The following is a 13,355-nucleotide window of genomic DNA, read 5'->3' as shown; positions in this document are numbered from 1 at the left end:
AACCTGATACAAGTGTTTAAGATTATAATGGGCATGGACAGGATGGACAGAAAGCAGCTGTTTCCAAGTTGAAGGCTCAGTAACAAGGGGATTTTTTTTTTTTACAATGAAAGGCAGGAGCTTTAAAGAATACTGAGGAACCCTTTCTTCACCCAAAGGGTGGTAGGGGTCTGGAACACATTGCATGTGTTGAGTTGGGTAGCCTCAACCTTTATAAAGTACTTCATTGAGCATTTCAGGTTCCAAGCTGAAATGTTGACTCCCCTCCTCCTCTGATGCTGCTTGACCTGCTGCGCTTTTTCCAGCTCCACTCTTTATCCACTTGAAATGTCATAACATTCAAAGATATGGGCCTAGTGCTGGAAAGCAAGACTAACTCAGATTTAAAACCAACAAAAGATACGGAAAATCAAAAGAGAGAAAATAAACTGAGGGCAAACTCGCAAGTGACTTGAAGACAAAGAGCAAGAGCTTTTGTTCAAATATATACATTAAAAAGATAAGTAACAGTGAAGATTGAGCCCTTAGAGAACAAGGCAAAAGTGAGGACTGTAGATGCTGGAGTTCAGAGTTGAAGAGCGTGGTGCTGGAAAAGCACAGCTGGTCAGGCAGCATCCGAGGAGCAGGAAGAGCTGATTGCTGGTGAAGAGCTTATCGCTGGTGAAGAGCTTATGCTCAAAATGTCAAGCAGCCCCCTCTTCACCTTGGAGAAGGAGGTTGGGGAATTAATTATGGGGACCCAGAAACGGAGGAGTTGAACAAATACTTGATATCAGTCTTCGTGGTGGACGAAAGTAAGGGCATTCCTAACATATGAAGTGACTTGGGGAGGAGGAAGAGGAGAAAATAAACATAGTAACAATCAGTAGAAATCCCTTGGGCCTGAGGGGTTGCATCATAGGATTTTAATGGAAATAGCTGCAGAGGTGGTGGAAGCACTGGTAGTAATCGTCCAAGAATCCTTAGATTCTGGAAAATCATTGTAATATCTTTACTCAAAGAGAGAGACTGACTAAAAAGCAAGTTACTATACACTAGTTAAGATAATGTATGTTGTTGTGAAAATGTGAGAGTCTTTTCTAAAGGATGCAATTGCAGAGCATTTAGAAATCCATAATATAATCAAGCAGAGTCAGCATGGTTTCATGAAGAGCAAAACATACCTCACAATATTACAGTTCTTTAAAGAGGTAACAAGCAGTGTAGATAAAGGGGAACTAGTAGACTTACCATATTTGAATTTTGCAAAGACTTTCAATAAGTTTATGCACACTAGAAGACTACTAAATCAGATAAGAGTCCACAGTGTAATAAGTGGTATGTTGCCATGGATACAGAATTTGCTAATTAATAGAAGCCAGAGAGTTAGAATAAAGGGGACATTACAGAAAGGCAACCTGTAACTAGTGAAGTGCCACAAGTATCAGTGCTGGAAGTATAACTATTAACAATATACATTGCTAACTTGGACAACACAAGACAATGCACTATCACCAAGTTTGTGCATGACATAGGAATCTACAGAGGGATATAGACAAGTGAATGGGCAAAAATTTGGCAGAAGGAATACAGTGAGGGAAAATGCGAGGTGATGCACATTGGCAGGAAAGAGAGGACATAAATATTATTGAAATGGGGAAAGACTATAGAAGGCTGAAGCACAGAGGGATTTCAGGATCCTACTGCATCCACATTCATCAAGCAACAAGGAAAGCAAATAGAATGTTGGCCTTTATTACAAAGTGAATACAGTATAGGGAGGTCATGCTAAAACTCTTAAGGGTACTAGTCAGACTACAGTTGGAGTACTGCAAACAGTTGTGCTCCTAAGAGTCATAGATGCACAACATGGAAACAGACTCTTCAGTCCAACCTGTCCATGCCCATCAGAAAACCAACCTAATCTCGTCCCACTTGCCAGCAGCTGGCCCATATCCACATTGGGCTGCCCAGCATTTATTGTCCTTCTCTAATAGTTTCTGAGAAGACAGTGATGATCTGGCTTCTTACACTGTTACTGTCCATGTACACCCAAAATATTGTTAGGGAAGGAGTTCCAGACTTTTCACCCAGCAAAAGGTAGAAGTATAACAATATTATTCCAACTCAGGATGCTATATCGCTTGGACAGAAGCTTGCAGATAGTGGTGTTCCCATGTACTCACTACCTATGTCTAGGTTGAAAAGGTCATGAATTTGTAAGGCTGCTGTCAGAGGAGTATTGGTGAGTTGTTGACCTGCGCATTGTCAATGTTAACCTTAAGGGAATTCTGAATCAAGACTCCCAAGGCTTTGCGTTTCAGAATTCCAAAGCCCATCTGGCTCACTAATATCCTTTAGGGAAGAGATCTGCCATTCTTCTCGAGTCTGGTCTGGTCTACACATGACTCCAGACCCAAGCAATGTGGTTTACTCTTAACTACGTTCTGGATAATTAGGAATGGGCAATAAATGCTGGCTGGCCAGCAATACCCACATCCTGTCAACCAATAGAAACAAAAAATTGGGATTTTGCTTATTTCCTTTAAAATCCTCAACTATTTTGATGCCTCCGGGAATAGCAGGTCTTGATTTCCAATGAGGGGTGGGTAAGCGAAGTGAGTCGGAAAGTGGAGTCAAAGATCAGTCACAATCCTACCGAAAGGCTTAAAGAGTTGCATAGCCCTAGGTACAAGGGATTTTATGCTGGAATGTTGAGAATTTAAAATTGGACCTTAAAACTAAGTGTGAATATCCATTCCGTGATTGTGCAATTAAAATATTTGCTTCACCTTCACATTCTTCCACAAACAGGTTTAAGAATAAATAAAAGCATCTCTAATGGTATACGGTCAAAATATAAGTTTGCCCCACCACACTGTCTCCTGTGGAAGCGATATCTTACCACTGAAATTGAGCAAATGCGTGTAGAAGAATGAATGCCGGTGAAATTCTTCTATCGCCAAAATGGTGGGGCCCTCAAGACTACTTCTCAAGGTTTTCTTTGCGCCACTTTTGTCAGCAATGAGGGACTCTAGCATAGTTCTAACCATGTAGAGCTACACCAACAGGAAACGTAAAACAAAACAAAAAGAAAAAGTAAAGGGCACATTAGTTATTATGCATTTAATGGGAGAAAGCCTAACTGTTCCATCATTGAGGATATTTCCTATTAAATCAAATTTATTTCTGCCACAGCAACTTATCTTGAGATAAAACCAGAACTGAAAGAAATTGATGTTTTAAGTAAGCAGAATATCATGATCCAACATTACCATTACACAGTGTTTAGTACTTAAAGCAAGGATAGCAGCTAGTTGGAGCAATTCACTTTCAATTTAAATTAATTTTATATTTCTCCACTAAGAATTTTGCACCTTTAAACGATGGAACAATTTGACTTTCTTTCAACAAAGTAAGGTAGGCTTTATTCTTACCACCAAAATTTAAAATGGTTGGATAGATGTAGGACCGCCTCAGAAAAGTGTTGATCGCAATGAGTGTTTTGTCCAGTCCCAGAGATTTTAGTTGCTTCGCTAGCTCTCCAGATAGCAATGACTCTGCCATGGTGCGCACCATATACAACTAAAGCCAGTTGGCAAGAGTGGACATTAAGAGTTAGGAAGAAAAGCAGAGTGAGAGCTTGGTTAAGTAGCAACAGAAAAGATTTTGGTTAATAAGTTAGGACTACCATTTTCCACAGTGTTACCATTGCAAGCAATATAAGTTACATTTAAAAGGACAGTATTGCTTAAAATACAGCAGTCATGGTATTAATGGGATAGTCAGTTAAACTGATGATAGCAATTGATTGATCTGGCACTTTTCCTCATCAAGAGGCAGAAATTTGATAGCAGCTGTTAAAATACTTATGAAAGCATGCTAAGAGGAAAGAATGGAAAGAGACCATCTTTACATTTTCAAAATGCCTGCTGCAGCATTTAGCAAAACTTCTTGTAAATTCATGGGAAAAACATTTTTGTTGTTTAGATTGTCTAGATTGTCTAGAAGCCACTCTCAATCCTATAGCCTGATCAAAACGTGCCAGGTATGTCAACTAATTTGCATAAAGCATACAGTATATTTCTGTAATTGTTGCAAAAGCAAACAAACTGCGCAGTATCTGAAGGGAAAGGGAGGAAACAATAAATACTCAAACAATACTTGCCCCTCAAGTTTTTACAAACCATTGTAAATCAAGCTACTTTTAACATTAACAGCTTGTTGCTTGCAGCAGCTCAAGCAAAGGCATTAACTGGATACAAATTTATATCCTTAAAGTACAAGCAACAATGCTCAGTTTTTCATAATTTCAATTTAACCAATTAGTAAAATGTCACATTGTAAAGTTATGTACCAAGTATTATTCGTAAGGAATATTTAAAAAAAAAACAAAAGTTAAGTTTAAACTATTCCTTCTTTACAAAATCACAAGGAACGAGAAGGAACCATTGTTGTTCAACACATCACCTATTACCATATTCTTTTTTAGTATTTCACCTGTGCCTTAAACTGAAAAGTAAAGGAACACAAGCTGCAGCCATGCTTGCCTCAAAGCAATAATTTAAATTTACTTCAGAGATTGATCAAAAAATGACCTTGCTTATAAACCAAGTTAGGAAATGGGAATTTACAGGACTTGAAGAGAACCAGTCTAAGGTCTATGCACTCCAAAGTTTTAAAAATACTATGCAACACTACATGTTTCAAAAGCCTCAATCCTTCCTAGGCAATCTCAATTTGAATGTGGAACTCAATTTCCATTTATGGCTTTTACATCAAATAAATTTATTTGAACCAGAGATTATTAAGAGGTTCACACTGTAGAAACACCTGGGTACTAGATGGTCCAACTGCCCGGGGAGTAACTTTGATCTCAAAGCCTCCTCTCGGATCTTTCTCTCCTCGGAGTGCAGGATCATTTGCTGGCTCATGTCCGACGTCCCAATCACAAATAGTCTTTCTAATTGCTTGCAGAACACTACAGACATATGACAAAGAAATGCATCAGCATCAGTTCCAATAATGTGTTTTTGTTTGCTCACCTTATGCAATTATAAAATGGAAAATAGGGAATAACGAAAAAATTACAGAAACAGACGCACCATTAAAATATAGAGAACAATAACAAATTACTGCAAATGTTAGAAATCGGAAATAAAAACAGAAAATACCAGAAAACCACAACAGGTCTGGCAATATCTGTGGAGACAGCATCCAATATGACTTCTTCACAGATGCTCTCTCCATAGATACTAAAACCATGTAAATGTTTTAGTAAATGCCTGACCAAAAACTGACACTGGTTGGTACAGAAGATAATGATTTTGCAAAGTTTGTATTATTATTTAGGACAATAAAGCAAACTTCAACTGTTTCAGAATTGCTCATATTTTAACATTATATTGTTGAACAGTCATTTGGTAATAAGGAATCAGAATATTGCTAAAAATAATTCACTGAAGCTAGTTCTCCTGCACGAGGACCTTGGCAAGAATATCAATGGAAATGGGTATATGAGAAGAATTTGTAAATTGGTTGGCAAATGGACTCAGATTGGTAGAAGCATTTTCTCAAGAGTACAGCAATTAGGTGCTAATGACCGTTCACTACCAAACAAAATTTAATAGATTCTGGTATGATCCCTGCAGATTGGAAGCCTGCAAATGTCATCCCACTAGTTAAGAAAGGAGTAAAGCAAAATCAGAGACCTGTCAGCTTTACATCTTTAGTAGGGAAAATGCTAGAAACTTTCCAAGGACATGAGAAATGGACACTTGGATAAATATGATCTAATTGGGCACAGTCAGCATGCATTTGCAAAGTTTGACGAATTTGGGAGTTTTAATCTTTTGAAAATTATACCAATCAAATTGATAAATGAGGGTCAATGGACATTGGATCTACTTGGATTTTCAGAATTATTTTGATAAGGGTCCCCACAGAACATTGGTTAGCAAAATTAAGGCTTATGGTATAGGGCATAATGCTCCGACATGGATTAAGGTTTGGTTAAGAGAAAGAAAACAGTACGAAAATTGTTCATTGTTACATTGGTAGACTTGCACTGATGAGGTACTACAAGGATCAGTACTTGGAGCTCCAGGAGTTCACAATGTATATCAAAGATTTGGAGATGGAGATCAAATGCAATATTTCCAAAGTTGCAGATGATACAAAGATAAGTAGGGATGTATACGAAGAGGAAAATGTGAGATATTTTCAGGGAGATTTTAAAAGGCTTAGTCAATGGGCAAAACCATGGCAGATGGAATATAATGTGGAAAAATGTGAGGTTATCCACTTTGGTAAGAGAAAGAAATATGCTGAGCATTTTTTAGAAAATTGAAAAGTGTCGCAGTGCAAAAGAACTTGGGTCTACTTGTCAATTAGTGACTGAAAGCTAACATGCAAGTGCAGCAACCTATTAAGGCAGCAAGTGGAATGTTATCCTTTGTTGCAAGAGCATTTGATGAAAAGTGTAGCGAAGCCTTGCTTCAACTATATAGATTGAACCAGTTTGACTGCACCTGGAATACTGTGTGTAGTTCTGGGAGAAAGTGAAGACTGCAGATGCTGGAGATCAGAGCTGAAAAATGTGTTACTGGAAAAGCGCAGCAGGTCAGGCAGCATCAAAGGAGCAGGAGAATCGATGTTTCGGGCATAAGCCCTTCTTTAGGAAGAAGGGCTTGTGCCCGAAACGTGGATTCTCCTGCTCCTTTGATGCTGCCTTACTTGCTGCGTTTTTCCAGCAACACATTTTTCAGCTGTGAATAGTTCTGGTCTCCTTATCTCAGGAAAAGATATTATCATTGAACAAATGCAACAAAGGTTCTCCAGACTTGTTTGCAGGATGGCAGGTTTGCCAGAGAGAGAGAGATTGGGCAGAGTGGGCCTGTATTCTCTAGAGTTTCCAAGAATAAGAGGTGATCGCATTGAAATCTACAAAATGCTGAAGGATTTATGTAAGTGAAATGTTTCCCAGAATGGACGGACTAGAATCAGGGATACTATTTCAGACCAAGACAAATTTTACTCAGGTTGTGATGAATCTTTGGAATTCTCTATTGGAAGGTGCTGTGGAAGCACAGTTTTTGAGTACATTTAAAGCAGGGGTTGATAAGTGTTTAATTAAGAATGGTATTAAAGGTTATGGGGACAGTGTAGGTGAAAGGCATTGGAAATGTTCACTTAGCTCTGATTGTATTAAATTGCGAAACAGGCTTGTTGGGCTGAATAGCAGCGTTCCCGCTAATTTTCTTACTGGCTGCATGGGTATTCGAGGCCCACATGCAGCACAGACCTCCATAAATGTAAGTCAATGCTGTGATATGCATGTTGACACCGTTGTGCATATCTGCAGCTTTGAGGATACATTGCTGAATGATTAATTTCTGTTCCTTAAAAGACAGTTGAAGATTAGCAAGAAAGGGAACACAATTCTTTACTTCCTAAGTATCTGCAAATCTTAACTTTATTCTTCAAAATGCATGCTACAAAGTACTGGTAAATGTAACTGTGTTGACTAGAATTTTTGACTAATCAGCAACATGCAGACTAATATAGATTCAAATAAAAGCAAAATACTGTAGATGCTGCTTGGCATGCAGGTAGTCTTCTTTTGTAACTTCACCAGGTTGACCTCATTTTTAAGTATGCCTGGTGCTGCTCCTAGCATGCTCCTCCTGTATTCGCCATTGAACTAGAGGTGATCGTTGACTTGATGGGAATGGTTCAGTGGGGCATAGGCTGGACCATGCGTTGCTGATTGTACTGGAGTACAATTTTGTTGCTGTTGATGGTCCATAGTGCCTCGGGGATGCCCAGTTTTGAGTTGCTAGACCTGTTCAAAGTCTGTCCTATTTAACATGGCCTTACCACTACCCACTCACCACTAATTCAGAAGCAGGGATGTCTTATGGCACTATGCAGGGCATTTCTAAGCCTACAGCCATAGTATTGTGTTCAGTTTGGACTCCTTATCAGAGGTGGGATATTCTGGCTATTGAGGAGTGCAAAAGTTGCTTTATTCCTGGGTTGGTAGGACTGACAGGGAGAGACTAGATTGATTAGGACTACATGCACTTGAGTTAAGAGGAATGAGGGCATATCTCGTAGAAATGTATAAAATTCTAACAGGATTAGAGGCAGGAGAATGTTCTCGATGATCAGCAAGTCCAGAACCAAGGGTTACAGTCAAAATAGAAGGATTAGGTCTCTTCGGACAGAGATGAGGAGAAATTTCTTCAATTAGAGTGTGTTGTCAGCCTTTGGAATTCTCTGCCACAGACAGTGTTTGAGGCAATGTTTTCAAGGAGGAGTCAGATACAATTCTTAGCAGGGAGAAAACAGGAACAGGGTGAGTTTGATGATCAGACATGGTCATATTGAATGGTGGAGCAGGCTCAAAGGTTGGTTAGCCTCCTCCTGCTACTCTGTTCTCTGTTTGTGTGTCCTGATCTTCTGCTCAGGAGACATTGGTTCAAATCCTTCCACAGCAGCTTGTGGAATTTAAACATAATTCAAATGGAGCCAGACCACGAAATGTATGACTGATTACTATAAAAGTCGAGAGTGTGGTGCTGGAAAAGCGCAGGTCAGGCAGCATCCAACGAGCAGGAGAATCAGTGTTTTGGGCATAACCCCTTCATCAGGGAATGCTTTTCCAGCACCACACTCTCGACTCTGATCTCCAGCATCTGCAGTCGTCACTTTCTCCTGATTATGATAAAAACCCTTTATGGAAAGTTGACTGCCATCCTTACCCAGCCTAGCCTATGTGGTGAGCCTGGAGTGTCACAATGTGATGTGATTGATTCTTAGTTACCCTCTTGAAATGGCTCAGCAAGCCACTCAGTTAAGAATAATTAGCAATTGGCAACAAATGCCTGACCAGAAGCACCCATATTCCAACTAATGAAGAAAAAATGCAGGTGGCTACTTTGGTTCTTATCAGCAAAATTACATTCTCTTCTCATTAAAAATGAGAAACTGAGTATGCCACATTTTATGTACAATTTAGGCAAACCTCTGAATCACATTCTTCTTCTTCTTGATAGCCTGACGCAAAGGCTCACGAAGTGTTTTCTGAGCAAAGTTTTGGAGCGCAGCGTAAATGGTATGTCGAATTGCATGATTGAACACACTCTCCATTCTGCCCATCAGCACCTGCAATCCTTTTATCATGGCAATAACCTGCAGCCCAAAACAGATGAACCAATTTTAACTCTGTCGAATCAGCTTTTCACATTCAAAAAGTTAAGAGTTTTTTTTTAGCTGCATAGAAATAGTCAAGCACTGGGAGACTTTAATGTTCTTTAATCAATTCGAGCAATCAGATATTATGGTCCAATTTTAAAATCAGTCAAATTTTGACAACTTATATTTTCTTCCACTGAATTCACCATGCCAAAACTGCTATCTTCCTGATCAAGATATTAACCCAACGAAATGCAGTTTGCTCACTGCTAACATCATTCAAGAATCTCAAGATTATTAAAAGCTTGTCGATCAATAATTCATTTTCATAGTTTCTCAATATAGCATAGGCTTTTCTCAAGTAGGTCATTTTTTCCCCCATTAATTAAGCTGCAACTTCAGCTGTGTTTAACAGTTTTGCAAAGCCAGTTATGTTACAGTTCTTAAATTATATTAAGATAGCTGTAATAGAAGTGCAACATGATCGGCTTTTTAACTTGTTGCAGGAGGAAGAAAACAAAGTGTTATGTTTTGAGGTGATGGCAACTGGACAAGTCAGATCCCTCACTTGAGAGATCATACATTTAAATCCTTTTTAATTGATTATAGCGTCATGCATGTGTTTTCTGCATTTACAAAATTTTAGATGGTCGAAAATGTTGGGTATCTCCTCAATGCAGAAGAGACTAACCTTCCTGACCTCACATTTGATTTAATGTCAGGCAATGGAGTGTAACAATGGGGTGAATGATGGAAAACTGGTCAAGTTTTGTGAGCTCATCAATTAATCAACAAAATCTCTTTTTTTTAAATGTCCTCCAATGGAGAGATAGATCGAGCTTGCAAGTTCCTGCTTCAGGAATGTTTCTATCTTACAATCTGCTTTATCTTCAATCAACCCATTAAGACTAAAATGTAGGCCCTGAAAGTCAAAAGGTTGCCTTCAACAAAATCTCAAAAAGTAATCTTGAATAGAAAACTGAGCCTAGCTCAGACCCATATTTTCTTTGTTCCATTTTTTAGCCTGGGAATAAGATAAGCCTGAATGATGAGACTACCAAAAAGTCTTTCACAATTCAGAGACTGTTCTGCCAGAGATTTTATATATTCAAGCTTATTGGTACCCTGTTACATCTTAGATGCTAGACTTTGTTGCTGAAAGTTTTCAAAACAAATAATTAAAAATGTGACGAGTCTCACCTCAACAAGTGCAAACTTCTCTTCACTTGTGTAATTATATCTAGTTGCTCTCTCATACTCTTCTGCATTGTCTGGGCAGTCTTTATTAGAGTACTTATCAGTGGGATGCACAAGTTTCCAAGAGTACTGTAAAATTATAATTAAATATGAGACAAAGAACAGACTGAAAAGCCAATTATTTTAACTTTAGACAAATGAAAAGTATGGATGCTAAAAATCTGAAATAAAAACAGAAAATGGTGAAGTTACTCAGCAGTCAGGCAGCTGCTGTCCTTGCTTTTTTTCCAGAGAGGTCGTAAACAACACACACACTCAAAGTCAGAGGTTGAAGGGCTTTAGGGCCAACTTGATAATAGCTAACAGATGCTGCCTCAGGGAAAAGGCTTTCAAGTTTAAAAAAAACACTTGTACAATGAAAAAGGAGCCTGTTCTCCCAGCTCAGCTTTTCTCCGATTTGGTCTGGTTTATACCAGTGGAAGAAGCTGCTGGACCCAAAGAAGTAGATCCAGACTGGTACTCACTGATTTCTCTCCTATAACACCCTGAGTTTGATTTTACTTTTTGTGCCAAGAGGTGTTTGTGGGGATTGTTGCAAATATTTGGAACAGCATCACTAACTTGGGATGATCTGTGGGGTTTGTGGATAGGTTAAGTTATTCAATATTCTGTCCTGTTTTGTTTGTGTTTCATTCGGTAATCTTGTAAGTAAATTTTCTTTTGTTTAAAACTAAGTGGTTTGACCAGCAGCAACTCTCCTGGAATATCCACTTTACACCTGCTTAAAACAACTAGCAAATTTAGAGTCTGGGCTACCTTCTTGAAATGTTTTGAGGGGTCTGGCCTGGTCTATAACATTAAGGGATAGATTTGAGATTCTGCTTGTCAACAGCTACATTTAAAATTTTAGGACAACCATTTAATGAAGAACAAGCTGTCCCACTGTCAGAGAACAGAAATATTTTTTTAAAAATGACAGACTGCAATAAGTATTTGAACATGTATGGCATTTATCAGCAGAAATATGAAAACATCTGTTTAAGTAGCATATTTAACAAAATAAAAAGTGACATTGAGCTGGGAAGGAATAGGAGTATAATTAGGAAAGAGTACAAATGATTTGGCAGAATTCAGAAATGAAGATATTACACTTGCAAACAAAAATTCAGTTAAATTAATCTGGTAAAAATTCTCATACATTGGTTACATTCAAACATATACAATAACAAGTTCGCTACTAGCTGCCATATTGGAAAGCATAAATTCACTTTTAATTAAACTGTACTAAGGCCTTGAAAAAAGATGTCACAATAAAATTAATAGAATTTAGAGAGACAGTACTGCATGCACACACAACTACTTAAAAACTGAGAAACTAAAGAAAAGGCTATTCATCCCATCATGCACACACTAGCTGAATAAACTTGCAGTCTATTATAATCACTCAAGGAGCATCTCAAAGGAAGCAATGTGACAGTGACACAAAAAAAGGTTTAATGAGAGAATTCCAGAGGTTAGGGCCTCAGCAACTTGAGGCATAAACGCCAATGATAAATGATTAAAATCAGGAATGGTCCACAGCCAGAATTAGAGTACACAGGTATCTCAAAGATTAATGGGTTAGAAGAGATTGCAGAGGTAGAAAATAATACGGTCATGGAGAGATTTAAAAACTAGGATAGGAACTTTAAAATCACAGGATTGTTTAATGAGACAATTATAGCTTGGCTATCAAAGGTGGTAACCAGTGAATGGGATTTGATACAAGTTAGAATATGGGCAATGTTTTGAATAATCCAAATTCACAGAGTATAAAATGTGGGAGAGTGCACTAAAATAGCTGTGACATAATCTGAGTATCAAATTATCAGGGATGATTGTATCTTGAGTAGCTTTAATTATGATTACATCTACTTCATGCTGAATTTAGTGTTTCAAAAATTTTATTGATTGAAAGATAAAAGAAAAGGAAATGTAGACAGATAATTCAGCAGTAGTCATCTTTTTCATCATGGAGCATGGCACCATAAGATTAAAAAGGCTTCTACCAAATCAGTGCTGCTACATTGAAGGAATATTCTACATTTGAAATGCCTTTTATAACGATGACAAAGTGAATCAAAGAGAATGGAATTCCCAAGACATATCTAAATCATTTCCTAAGCAATGTATTACCAGGTCAATGTGGGCAAAGACATAGCTAAATCCCATTACAAGTAACAAAAGAAAGCAGGTCGATGAATGTTTCCTGTTCCCAAAGTAACCAAAGCATAGTAATGCTTACGATCAAACGAGAACACAACATGGTTGGCATAAGGTTTAGAAAGATCAGGTTCAAGACAACAGAGGTGAGTAGAATTAGAACCCTGCATTATACAGGGAATTTTAACAATATTCTTTAAAAATGTTCCACTCTAAATAGCAATAAAATTTTCTCATTTAGCTATCTTACCACTTCCATAACGTGAGCACTCCATTGGGACAATAGTTGCATGCCCTGTAAAGCAAGTTCAGACAGCTTCTGGTATTCAGCATCAGTTTTCTGAGATTCTTGTCGACCTGACCCTGTTACTACCTGCAAGAATATCATGAAATTATCATTAATATCTGTATTTTAAAAAAAGACATTAGGAGAGAAACTTGGAGTACTTCCCTTGTATTGCATCTGTGTGAAATTTACAGATGGGCAATAAACACTGACATCCCATGAAATATATTTTTGTTAAAAGTTTGGGGCAGCACAGTGGCAGTGGTTAGCACTGCTGCCTCACAGCACCAGGGACCTGGGTTCAATTTCCGCCTGTCTGTGTGGGTTTCCTCCCACAGTCCAAAGATGTGCAGGTCAGGTGAATTGGCCATGCTAAATTGCCCATATAGTGTTAGATGCGTTAGTCAGTGTTAATACAGGGTAGGGGAATGGGTCTGGGTGGATTTCTCTTTGGAGGGGCGGTGGGGACTTGTTGGGCCAAAGGACCTATTTC

The 13,355-nt window shown here is 38.3% G+C and overlaps 1 protein-coding gene across 2 annotated transcripts in view; it reads right to left on the bottom strand.

Moving 5' to 3' along the window:
- The window catches only part of cyfip1 (cytoplasmic FMR1 interacting protein 1), a 185,653-nt gene that overhangs the window by 101,704 nt on the left and 70,594 nt on the right, over positions 1-13,355 (bottom strand). Inside the window, exons 12-16 of one of the 2 annotated variants that reach the window (XM_072576968.1) lie at positions 12,827-12,949; positions 10,378-10,503; positions 9,008-9,174; positions 4,813-4,960; positions 3,417-3,564 (exon numbers count right to left, since the gene is read on the bottom strand). In XM_072576968.1, coding sequence (XP_072433069.1) covers positions 3,417-3,564; positions 4,813-4,960; positions 9,008-9,174; positions 10,378-10,503; positions 12,827-12,949 — 712 coding nt within the window. Of the gene's footprint in view, positions 1-2,884; positions 3,039-3,416; positions 3,565-4,812; positions 4,961-9,007; positions 9,175-10,377; positions 10,504-12,826; positions 12,950-13,355 lie in introns of both variants that reach the window. The other variant, XM_072576967.1, reaches the window with a different exon arrangement.

The sequence above is a fragment of the Chiloscyllium punctatum genome, chromosome 9, assembly GCF_047496795.1.
Source record: "Chiloscyllium punctatum isolate Juve2018m chromosome 9, sChiPun1.3, whole genome shotgun sequence".
NCBI lineage: Eukaryota > Metazoa > Chordata > Chondrichthyes > Orectolobiformes > Hemiscylliidae > Chiloscyllium > Chiloscyllium punctatum.
The sequence above is the reverse complement of the archived record's forward strand: the minus strand, read 5'-3'. Positions and strand labels throughout refer to the sequence as shown.